At 43.7% G+C, this 12764-nt stretch overlaps 1 protein-coding gene across 3 annotated transcripts in view; it reads left to right on the top strand.

The window, feature by feature from the left end:
• The first annotated feature begins 3767 nt into the window (after window positions 1-3767).
• The window catches only part of AFF2 (ALF transcription elongation factor 2), a 323604-nt gene continuing 314607 nt past the window's right edge, over window positions 3768-12764 (top strand). For all 3 annotated transcript variants that reach the window (XM_064426942.1, XM_064426944.1, XM_064426941.1), the window contains exon 1: window positions 3768-4045. In XM_064426942.1, the coding sequence (XP_064283012.1) occupies window positions 3999-4045 (47 nt within the window). In that variant the 5' untranslated portion in view covers window positions 3768-3998. The remainder of the gene's footprint in view (window positions 4046-12764) is intronic.

Genomic DNA, 12764 nt, shown 5'->3' with positions numbered 1-12764 from the left:
TGTACTTCCAAAGAGGAAATTTAGCCATAGAGGCAGAACATGATGGGTTCCTACTTTACGTATGCACATCTCAATGGTGATTTTTTTTTTTGTGTGAAATAGCAGCTTTAGGATATGTAAGATTTATGCCAACTCCTGCCTGTTCTCACAGAGTTGAGCTAAATGTTCTTGTTCCTACCTTCAAACAGATGCTAATATTAACTTAATTGTCAATGTATTAATGTAATCTGTGTGCTTTATCTAAGGTGTAAGTTTGTTCTCTATACATGTTTAGTTCTGTATGAATGAGGCACAGAAAGAAAAATCAATCATTGCTTCACAGAGAAATATGAACTCTGTTAGCTTCATTTTTCACACTGTGAAAATGACTTGACCTTCCTTTCCTCAGAAATCCAAATATCTCCAATCTGTATTCATAGCTGGGCACAAATTTTCCATTAACATTTTCTGGATAGAAAACTGTGATTTCATTATTCTTGTTTTGGCGGAAAATAAGCTTTTCTTTGGATAAAATGGAGTGTTCTCAGCAGAAAAGGTTTCTGTGCTGTTTCACAAGGGGTGCAGTTCAGTTAACTTGTGCTGCTGTGGCTGTGGACTGCTGGCCTCAGCCTGTCCTACCTGACCCATCATGGGCAGTCCCACCTCTCCTCCTTCAGGGACAGGGACATTGGGGCAGGTGGTGCCAGCTGCACCCTGGCCTTTGGAGCACCACACAGGCCCTTGTCACTAGTTCACACTTTCCTCATTGCCTTTGTATGCTGCTTTGCATACAGATTACAAAAGTACTTTGGATAAGGAGATTATCAAGGGATGTAGGTAGGTTTGAAAGAGAAAGGATGAGGCTGGGATGTCCCTTCCCTGCCTCAAACTCTCTTCTCCCCTGTTTGCTGCTGAACCTGATGAACGAGGTGGGAAGTTTGACTGTTTTGGTGCAAGTCCAGCAGCTCCAGTAGTATTTTCAGCTTGTGAGTCCACCCACGCCTCGGCCACAGCAGCCACCAGAGGGGTCTAGGCATGTGTTCCTTCATCAGAGGGACACTCTGGCAGGAGGCAGGACTCCTTCTCCTCTAACCCTAAATGGGGACAACCGCCCAAGCCACCCAGGAGGAGCATCTCACCAGGGAGCCGGCTCTGGGCTGGTCGAGCAGGCCGGGCAGGGCGGCTGGCACAGGGCAGGGCCGGTGGAATGGCAGCAGGGCTCCCGCCTGCAGCCTGCTCGGCAAAGCCGAGCCCGGCCGTGCTGAGCCAGCACTCCCCTCTGAGGCAGGCTGCGGGGCCGGGCCGCAGAGCACGGGGCCAGGAGGCCTTGCTGATCTTATTATCCCCGTTCTGAGCTGCTGCAGGTGCTGGGAACCGCAGTTGTATTTTCCACTATAACTGTAAAAGAGGTCACGCCGAGGGCAGCTGGTTTTTCTATTCCTGGCAGTTCGGGTAGATGAACCCTTCGCTGTGTGGAGCCGAGCTGGGACAGCCTCGTGCTGTGTTTGCCCCTGAGCTGGGCCTTGTAGAGGGTGCTGGATCCCTGTGCCAGCAGCCGGGCACTGGGGCAGCAGCTACACCCAACATGTCCCCAGCCCTTCTCTCCTGCAGGCCAGCTCGTGCTCCATTGCTGCGTGTCCTGGCCATGTGTAGCCAAGTGTGGCTGCTGGCGGTGGGCTGCTGTGTCCCTGGGGAGAGGGCTGAGCATGGCACTGTCCCTCCACCCCTGCGGTAACAGATGTGTGTCCAGCACACGGCTCCAGTGGAGCATGGGCTGGGTGTCCCCAGTGGTGACACTCAGGTGCATCCTGGAGCCTTTGAAACTGACTGCAAAAAGTTACTTGAAACTGACAGTAAAAAGCTGCTTCATTCACAAACTTTATCACAGACCTGAGGGCGCTTGGGGAGCTCCAGGTGCCAAACAAGCAACTTCTAAGGGGATCCATTACCTCTGCTATTGCATGCCATGGGGGCAGCAGGTTGGCTTGGTGATGAAGGATCTCCCACCCCTTTGCTGGAATGAGTTCTGAAAGTCTTTTCAGGATATGTTCTGTGTATCTTTTGGTAGTTTCTGAAGAATTGAAAAGGGTTTGCTTTCAGAAAGTGAAGGTGCTTATACCTGGGAAGTGATTTTTCTTTCTGTTGGGTAAGAGCCCTCGGCCTCTTGCAGACTGCTTTGGTGCAGGGGTGACCGGCTGGCAGCCAAAAGACCTCTGAGAAAACAGGAAGCAGAACTGCCACCTTTTGTGGTGGCACCCAGTGCTTTTAGTAAGTTGTTTGAGTGTAATGGTTGAAGTTCAATGTACTGAAAATAGGCAAGATATTGAATGCAAGTGATTAGGTGACAGACTAGGCTTTTAGTTTTATTAATTGTAATTGTTTGTTAAAAAAAAACCTCTCTGTACCCGCATCTGGAGAAATGTGAAATTTTGAAAGTGTGATTCCCCTTCCCATGTTGGTCTAAAGTATTGGCCACAAATTAGGATTTTGAATGGGGCCTTTAAAACCAACAGTGATGCTAAAATAAGTGGAGAGAGGGGCCCAACTCGTGATATTTTAAAGCTTTGGGGCCAGAGTAGTGTGTTTGAGTCAGTGGTGAAAACACATGCAAGAAAGGAAATGCTGTGTGTGCACCTGATGTTCCTGCCAGAGGGTTCACTGGAGCCTTGTCTGTGGTGGCAGAACTGGCTGCTGTGACCAGCTGTGTGAGTCTCCTGGGGCTGGGACACAGCTCTGGAGACAGGACCTCACCAAAATAAGGGTAATTTCAAACTTCACCAAGTCCTCAAGACTTACTGGCATGCAGGGATGTTCTGTGATTGATTCTGTGGAGGACTGGAGTAAAAATGAAGATGGCTTTGGTCTTGTCTTTGCAAAATGAATGTATACACTTGTTTGCTCAGTGGGCATATATATTTGAAGTATTATAAATATAAAATGGATGTGAAAAGTCATAAGATATTGGTTACTGTTAAGAAGGCAATTCAGATATGAAAGTGTGAATCTGGGTAGAGAACAATTTCATTTAGGGGATGGAGGGAGCAGTGGGACTCCTTCTGCTTATGAGTAGGGGCAGCCTGGGATTTGGCTTCTCTCAGAGATTGGTGGAGGAGTGGTGTGGGTTCTGTAGGGAGCCTTGGGGTGCCCCTGACCAATGTCCTGACTAATGCCCGTAGGTGAGCTGTGCCACTGCCACAGGGCAAGTGGGAGGGGTCATTATCCCAGTGGGAGAGCGGGGTGCTCCCCTGGATCCAGACCTCATGAAGCTCGGGAAGGCCTTTTTCATCCAGCCCTCCTGGGCTGCCCGAGCCAGACTCTGCTCTGACCCTTGCTTGCCATCCTGCATCTCCCAGGGCAGCTGACCCGGAGCTCTGGCCTTGCCATGTCCGTGCAGGCAGGTTTGTCCACACAGCCAGCAGGAGCTTGCTTTGGCAATTAAATGATAGGATTATAGATGTCTGGTTTTGTGTGTGTGTGTATGTTTGGGGTTTTTTTGTTTTCTTCTTTTAAAATTCTCCCCCATTCCCCCTTCTCTCTCCCCCTCTCCGACCCCAGCCAGGCCTCCCTAGGTCTCCCGCAGGCGCGAAGCCACGCCGCTCCCCGCGTCCCCGCAGTTGCTCCTTCCAGCTAAACTTCCCCGCGCTCCCGGCGGGGGCTCGCGGCTCCGCCGGATCCCGGCGGTGCTGCCGCGGCGGCTCCATGCCGCGGCTTCGGGCCGCCCCGGCTCCTCCCCTCGCGGTGTGCGAGGCAGGCTGCCCGCCCGTCTGTGTGTGTGTGCGCCGGGCCGCCGCCGCCGCTGTGCTGCCTCTCCCAGCCGGGCACAGCCGCGCCGCGCTGCTGGCGGCGGCGGCGGCGCTCCGCCACCCCGGGCGGCTCCGCGCGGCCCCCGGCGGCCGCCGCTCCCCGCGGCGCCGCTGCCCATGCGGGCCGGCCAGCAATAGCCGCGCCGGCTCGGCTCGGCTCGGCTCTGCGGGGCGGGGAGGGGGCACCACTTCTCTGAGTCTCCCCACCACATCGTTATGGACCTATTCGACTTTTTCAGGGACTGGGACTTAGAGCAGCAGTGGTAGGTTTTTTCGGGTGGTGGGTTATTTTTTCTTTTTTTTTTTTTTTTGGTTTTGGTTTCTCCCCTTCCCGCACCACCTCCCCTCCCCGTCTCTCCACCCCTCTCCTTCTTCCAGCTGCCTCCTTCCTACCCTTCCCTGCTCGCTCCCCCGGTGCTGTAGCCTTTGTTGAGGGGCGCAGCACCCGGTGCCAGCGGGGAGCGGGTCCGCGCAGCGCCCGCGGGCAGCGGGGCCGGCCGGGGCAGCCGGTGCCGGCCGGCTCCAGCCGCGCTCCGCGGCCGCGCCGCCGGCCCCGGCCGGGAGCAGCGCTCGGAGCGCGGCGGCGGGGGGCGAAGTTGGCCCGCAGGGCAGCGCCGAGAGGTGCCGGGTGCCGGCTGCGATCAGCGGTGGCAGCCCCCTCCCGAGCAGGGGCGGCGATGTTCCCCGGGATCGCGGCTTTGCTAATGTTGTGTTTACTGCTGTCACTGACAATGTTCCTTTCACGGGGAGAACCGCAACTGTAGTTTCGCTGTGTGGCACAGTTCGGCTGTAGCTCTGATCGGTGTGGGGGCTTCTGTTGCTGGTTTTGCTGGTTTCCTATTCTAGATGAAGCGTTATTGAAGTTAGTTTTGGAAGTGGCAAGATCAGTACCCGTGATATTATAACAGGTCTTTTTTTTTCCCTGCCCGTCTCTGCATCATTTTTCTTTATTTCATTTTTTTAAAAAGAATGGAATTTTAGGTTTATATTGCTCTGTAAATAGGTGCAGACCTTAAAATGCTCGGTGCATCTGTTTAAGTGCATTGTAAACTTGTTATGAAAGTGAATGTTAAGGAATTTTTGATGGGTGACAAGTAGCTGGGAAAGTTAGAATTTGGGTAGGTACTTAGTCACTTCTGTGGCTGGTTAATGAGATTATGCTTATTCTTTGGCTGGTTTTATTGGTTCTTTCTTTACTTTTCAATTTAGCGAATATAATTCCTTAACTATGCATGGGGAAATTCAGAGGTTGGGTACTGCTTTGTTAAATGCTTTTAGGCTGGAGTGCAGTTTGCCAAGGAAGAAAGAGATCACTGTATTTTGTGATTCTAAACCCTAAATGCCACACAGATTATATATGTGTATGTATGTGCATTTGGACCTCGTGTTTTGCAGAGGGTTTACTTTACTTTGTTGATAATATAAAGGTATGTCTAGGAAAAAGGTAATATATCTTGTTAATGACTATCATTTTGCCAAACACGGTCTAACAGCTATACTTGCAAATCCATAGTAATCAGAACCAAATACCTGTCACGTTCCATTTTACAGCAATTGGGAGTAAATCCTCGCAACCATAAATTACACTATATCAATATTAATCTGTAAGCAGGCGTTTTGGATCATGTGCGTGTTTTATCAGCTCTGCATAATCCATTGTATTACATCTTTTTAATAATCATGCTGTTGTTATTTAAAAGTAATAATCACAATAAAATTAGTGCTCAATTAAATATTATGCTTCTACTACGCTATCTTTACTCTGCTACACTAATTTATTTTGCAGACAACTGATAACCACCGTATTACCACTCAAATAATATTTGCATACAATTTGCCTAATTTATAATGTGGGTAACATTAATTTAATAGAAGCTGTTACAACCCAATATGTGGGTGTAGTTCAAATACTAAGCATTTATAGGTATTGAGTTTTAGTGTTTGCTTAATAACTTACTTTCATTTGACTATGGTTTTATGTGGATTTAGATATGTGCATCAGAATGAAGGGAACTCTCGTGCCTCAGATTTTCCATAAAATATGAATATACTGCCTCTCATTTTAAAATTCTATTTGCTGTTTTTTGTACTGTGAAATGTATTGTTTTTAATAGTTTTAGGGTTCATGAGGACAGACATTTTTACTTTGACTGTTTCAAACAGTTTGATACCTGCTCAAACTCTCTATGTTGCGCAGGCTTTCACACACACTGCAGAGATCAAGTTGCATTTAGCTTTTAGCAATCCAATTAGTATATGTAAGTGCATATATAATATGTGGGTACATAATCTACATGTCTACACAAATGTGACATGTTTTTTATTATAGATGTAAATATTTTTGTCTCTGACAAGTAGTTGCATAGCTTACAGAGAGTTAAATTTAGCTCCTCTGTCCACAAACACGTGTATGTATGTAATATGTTATACATACATCATCGCCACGCACCCAGGAATATGCATGCACATCCATCAAGATTTATTAATTTTGTCTGTGTACCCAATATGGTGTGGTTGCTTTGTAATATTGGCAAATAAGTACATATAACGTGATGTGTGAATTGCTCCTTCGTGTTTCGAAGCTGCCTGTGAGCTGGCCTTTGTAAAACGTGTTTCACAAGCATTTATAAGGCAATTAGGGACCCTCTTCTGCATTCCTTGCAAACCCAAAACTTCTAATCTGTGCTGCAATCACCAAGAAGGCAAGCTCAGGCCTACTGTGTGTGTGGGTGTTTGTATTATCTGCATGCAAAGTACAACAGAAACATCGTTAGCCTGAGAAATATATTAAAAAAATATTTATAGCTTAAGCAGAATTTTTTTTCATCTGATGAAAAGATGTAAACTTTCTTTACCTTGCATTTATACCAGGAAATGACTTTGTGAAAGTTACTCGTTGATGGGAAAAATACAGTTAATTTCCCCCCACCTCCAATGGAGGTACATTTTTGTGTCACTTTCTTGAAACATATTTTGTCAAGAGCTGTGATTGTTACAGTGTGCAGTGCCGCTGCACATGTGCTGAAATTCTCACCTGGCCTTCCAGATGATTCGTGGAGCTTTGTCTTGATGATACAAACTACAGAATCAGCCCTTTAGTTTCCCATATTAGGAGAGATCACAGTAGTACAAGAATGAGATGTTTCATTGACCCTTCATTGAGAATGTGATTAGGAAGGTAGCTGAGAGTTGGTGTGGGGTTTTTGTTAACACTGGGGTACAATGTGTAAAATGAGGCCACAAATATCCTTGTGGATATTTTTGCAGACTTGAAAAAAAAAAGAAAAATACCCAAAACAATTTAGGTAAATGTAAACACTGGATGAGATTAAAGGGCCAAAGCTGAAGTCTGCTATGATTCCTGGATGAATAGGAAGTGTTCACCTGGGCTTGCATTTAATATGAGGCATTCTATGAGGGAGAAAGGAAGGGAGATGGATATAATGAAAAGCTTGAATGCCTGTGTGCACCAAGGGGACCACTTGCTGTTAAAAATCAAATTTCATCTTTTAAATCACTTTCCATGCTTGTCTGTGGTAACCAAGTAAATGAAATCTTGCTGTGGCCTGGGACCATGTGGCTAGATTTGAACCTGCTTATGGAGTAAGGTGGTGTCATTAATCAGCAGCTGGGAAACAACAAAACCCAACAAAGACCGAACCACCCTGGAATATATACTCCTCACTAGCACAAACAAAGGCAGAAAAATTCTTGGGTTATGTTATATTGATTGTTATAGGTATTAATATTTTTAAGTCCTCCAATCTTTAAAAAAGTGGAAGTTGAGAAAATACTTAGCAGAAAAATGCATATTGAGGTATGTAAATCAAAACCTGGCAAGGTAAAATAAGATGAGCAGGTAACAGTGTTGTCTTAGCTGTGTGGTTGCAAGGAGGAAGACTTAGCCCTGCAGAGAAACAAGCCTCTTGGTTTTTCCTATTTTATATTATGTATCACAAGTAGCCTAATTGCAGCAAAACCAGCAAACTGCCAGTTATACAGGAAGAGGCTTAAACTCACTAAACTGTTATATAAATAGAAAGTTCAAAGGTCTGTTTGTGGCTGACAAAGCTGAGAACAGGCCATCTGTGGGCCAGGTTCCTCTCCTGTGTGAATGGAGAAACGCACTGCATGCCACAGCAGCGCACTCTTTCAGCATCATCCTCAACCTGGAGGGGGTGATCCTGCTCTCCAGACAAAGGTGAACTGTTTCAGTTCCAGCCCTGGCTATTTCCCCCTCTTCACCCACCTTCCTGCTTCCCTCTCTGCCTTGTGCCCCTCCAGAAGACCTTCTCAGTTACTGTTCTTTCACCAGGGATTGTAATAACTCACTAAATGAAAAGTCTTCTAAATGTGGAAACTGTGTTGTGTTTCTGATGGGAATGTTTGAAATAGAGTAGATAAGCTCTTTGGGAGTTATAGTTCATTTTTATTTTTTTAATTTTAATTTTTGTGGGGTGATAGTGAGAGCATTAGTGTAGGAAAAAGTCACATTTTGAATGGATTTCTGTAAGATTGTTCTCCCTGTCCATTGCTTTTCCCTAAGAAATATTACAGTTGAATTGCAGTTACTTTTTGGATTTGTATTACATCCACGAGTAATTATTTGAGAATGTTTCATTTTCAATTTGCTTTGAAAGTGTAAATGGATAGATTGTGTGGCTACTGGTGGGTGTGTGAGGGGGATTAGATGCTGTCAAAACAAGCAGCTGAAGAAGACCAAAAATAGTCTTGGGCCAAAACCTGTACTTGAAGTACCTCCTGATTTAGTAATTCTTCCCTGGCTGATGTTGAACTTCATGGAGTGTAAATCTTGGAAGAATTTGGCTGTTGGCAAACATTAAATTCACATCTATCCTATGAGGCAAAATTACTATCAGTTTAACATCATTTGAATTGTTTTCCTAATGATTCATTCAAGAATTTAATGCCTTTTAAAATATACAAATTGGGATGGAGAGTAGATACTTCAGGTACTGTTCAGCTATTCTGAAGCCCGGCAGAACTTGAGAGCATTTAAGCAGTTTGTACATGAATGCCAATTATATTGTTTGGGGTTTTCTTCTTAGTAAAAGATGGTGCTATGATGCAGGTCCTTCAGTAAAGCAAAATTATTTCTTTTGTCTGACAAGAGTACTTCTGCAACCTGGAATTTTCTAAACCATTTAGAGTGGAAAATGTGACATTCTGAAAATTATTAACTTAAATATACAAAATGGTCTTTGAGAAAATGGATGAACACTTCTGGTCTTTTTATGCTTCTTAGGACTGTGACAATACGCTCCAGCATTGTGAAAGGAGTGTTGTGATGCTTTTTGTATGATGAGGCCCAAATTCTGGTTTTATCTAGATAAAGAAAAATGCCCAATATGGTGAGATGGGATAAAATCTGTATTAGACTTAGAAAAAGCACATGGGCCTTAATTTAGCAGAGCCCATAGACACGTGTGTCGTTTTAAGCACACAAGAGATCCTATAAAAAAACCTCTTGATTTCAAGAGTTAAGTTTCACCAAACTGAATTCCTGATCACTCCCAAAATGCTCAATGTGTTTTACTAATGACTAAACCCCAGTTTTTGATGTATAAAGTAATGAAATACGCAAGAATACTGTGCGTATGTTATTTTTGCCTGTATGGTAGCCATCTATTTCCCTGAAATTCACAGCAGCTTTATGTGATTTCACCAATAACTGGGTAGTCAGAAATAATGCAAATAATAATTTAAAAAAAAAATCTAGAGGGATTGTAAAAAGCATTTTATGCCTTAAACCCATGCAGCATTTAGAATCAGCATCTAACCAGAAGACCCTCTCCTGTATTTTCCCTGTGCCTTTAGTTTGAGGTAATGAAATTATTTTTGTGTCAAGGACTCGAAGGATTTGGTTCCTGAATGTTTGTTAAATGTGCATAGTCAATAAATACCATGAAGAACCCATGTCTTCCTCCAGCCTCAGCGTGAGTCAATGGCTGGTGATGCCAGTGAAGATGCTCCCAGTTGACTTGAGAGGGCCCTTGATTTGTCCATTTTGGCCAAAAGGCAGACTTCTTTAAATGTCGAGCAACTCTCTGATGACCAGGATCAGCAAGGCTCTCTACGCATGCCTAATACTATGCATGTGGAAAAACTCCTCGGAGCCCAATTCTGAACCTGTCCAATTCAAATTTACTGCCTTTCTTTTACGGAAAGAAAAGAAAAATGGAGGGGAAAGCTTGAATCTTTTCTCTTGATTGCAGTTAGCAGAATGGATTTTCTAAAGCCATCAAATATCTATTAACACTGAAAACTGAAAATGTGCTGCAACTCTGGGTTTTGCAATGTTGCAAATTCTTTCTTAAGCATTGAAAAAGAAGATAGTAAATCAAATAAGATGTCAAGTTAGTATAACCTTCCATAATATAACATGGTCAGGAAGTCACAACAGTGACTCTAAAAGACAGCTCTTTCATCCTTTTATTGTTACTGAATGTTCTGTGTTGATGCTTTGTAACCAAAATATTTGTTTAAATTGTTCTAATAGCTTTGGTCAGAGGTCAGAAGGTACATTACTCCTGACTAATGGACAACTGTAGAGATTAAAAAAATGAGAGGAAGGATGGCAGCGTGTGTGTCAGTAGCTTTTAAGCTCCATCTTGAATAACTTCTAATGAGACAGTTGTTTGACCAAAGATTCTTGCTAAGGGCATATGATGTTAAATCTTTGTTTGTGAGGAAATTGTGTGGGAATGAGCTCGAGGGCTTGTTTTCAAATGCATTGTACTGGAATCCAGTCTCGAATAAACTTTATAAAAATTGTATATTGCTCCTAAATTTCAACAGGACTGCTGTTGAGTGCAGTCAGTTTGATGGGTTTACGAGGTTGGGCTCATAGTGCTGAAAAAGTAATGTGGAGCAAGAGAGCTGAGGTAAGGGAATAACCCAAAACTTCCTGCAGTTAACTTCCCAGCTGTTACAAAGTGTTTTATCATGAAGAGACTATTTCTCAACTTGTACATAGCATATCAACGACATAAATTGTTACGAATTTTAAGCAAAGGTCTAGTCTGTAGTTTCTTTAGTAAAATTGTATATAATATTTTAATAACATTTTATTAATATATTCAGATTAAGCCACTGAGAGAAGAAAACTCTCACTTGAAACATTTTTTCCTTGTGACCTCAGCTGTTGATCTGTGTCTTTTTGCTGGAGATTATAATTGAGTCCTTATTTCATGTGATTTGCGATGGTGAGTTTTAAGGAGAGTTGGAGATGATACCGCAACTGGAAGCTGATTTTCCTTGTAGGTGGAGCAGAGAATAGGGAATGCCATTTACTATGTGTGGTGTGTAAGACTTGTTTAGTGAGGAGCTGTAGTCAGCAGTTCAGATTCCTGACTCACATGCTGCATGGTGCTACCAGTTATAGTAAGACATGAATAGCCCACTCATAATTATATGTAGTTATAGGGGTGGGGTATTAACAACCAGCAAAGAAGAAAACAAGATAGAGCACCAAGTTAAAAATCACTGACTTGTTCCTTTGACAAGTATTATAATAGCTATTTTTGTATGCTGTGGGTGTACATGATGTTGTGGAATAAGTAAATTCTGTAGCTCTACATTGCCAGTGCCTGGGGCTCAAACCTGCAGAAGCCTTACTACTGAGACTAATGCTTTTTCCATTTGGCACTTCATTTACATGGACTGTTGGCAGGATTCAATTGTAGCTCAAAAGTTTTCTTGGACATTCAAGTGTAGGCTCTTTTGATAGGTGATAGTATCTGCAAAGTGATAGACGCCTGAGAGTAACACTGGGTAAAAGCAGAGCAGTCCTTGGTGGCTTATCATCTGTGCTGAGAAGGTGGCTTCAAAATGGAATGTTTTTTTTTTATTTAAAATGTTTTTATGTCTGAGGGTAACAGTATGTTATGTAAGTCTACTTGTTTCGTTTTGTTTTTTTTTTTTTTGTCCTTTATTACTGGTTTAGGTCAAGATTTCTCTTGTGAGGGAAAAGAACGTACAACTGTCAGTAGAGAAAGCAAATGCAAGGCTTTAAATATAAACTATTATTAAGGTCTCCCATTCCTATTTATTTCCATCTCATGTCATGAGGGTAACTGAGATCCTGCAGTAATGTGGTGTTTAGGTGAGTCTGTTTCTCTGCTGCTGTCAATAGCCAGGCTTTTATTTGAGAATACTGTCTTGGAACATTATATGTCTGTTGGTTGTGGACTTCTTAGTGTGCAGACATGCCAGAGTAATAGATCAGAAGGTTGCACATGCTTTAGATCCCTGTCCTGAACTCTCAGGTGAGACCCCCGTAGCTTGGGGGGCAGCCAGTTCATGTATGAAAACTTTGGGCTGCTCTTTTGAATGTGGGGGTGATTTTTCTTCCAGTTTCTTTCCTGTAGAACAATGGACTGACATTCTTCCTGGTGTTTCCTATGAAGAATAATGATGAGGAATTATCTTCTCTGTCTACAAGTGTTTAAAAACTCATTAGTTAGGGTCCCTGAAAGAGTTCCAATACAAGTCAGTGGGTGTGGTGAAGCCAATTGTAATGGGATGTGGACTGAGCCCTGGGGCTGGTGGTCAGCAGGGAGGCAGAGCTGGAAAGAATACTGTGCGTATGCTATAGTAAGCATTTTTGTAGATCTCCTCTGTGGGAGAGGACAATGGCTTTGGAGCTCATATTTACTCAAAAAAGGTTCCCTTTGATTATCATGGCTTTCTGCTTGATTACACATTGGAAAGCCCATTTGTCTTCACCAAGCCTTTGAAGAGGGGTAGGTGAAGGAATTGAGGCATTGGCCAGTGGCTGAGGGCTAGTGGTTGCTTGGAGAAGGAACTAAGTTACTTTGCTTTTTTTTGGTAATACTGGAAAGGGTTGTAATTTTTAAGTTTGTGAAATCAAGGTGAATATCTATTTTGAGGAACAGAACATGGATTCTCTTGCTGGTACTGTGGCTTTGGAAAGTCATTGGTATCTGTCAAAAGTGAGGC

This window comes from Passer domesticus, chromosome 7 (assembly GCF_036417665.1).
Source record: "Passer domesticus isolate bPasDom1 chromosome 7, bPasDom1.hap1, whole genome shotgun sequence".
Taxonomy (NCBI): Eukaryota; Metazoa; Chordata; class Aves; order Passeriformes; family Passeridae; genus Passer; species Passer domesticus.
Note: the sequence above shows the minus strand (reverse complement) of the source record. Positions and strands in the feature narration are given on the sequence as shown.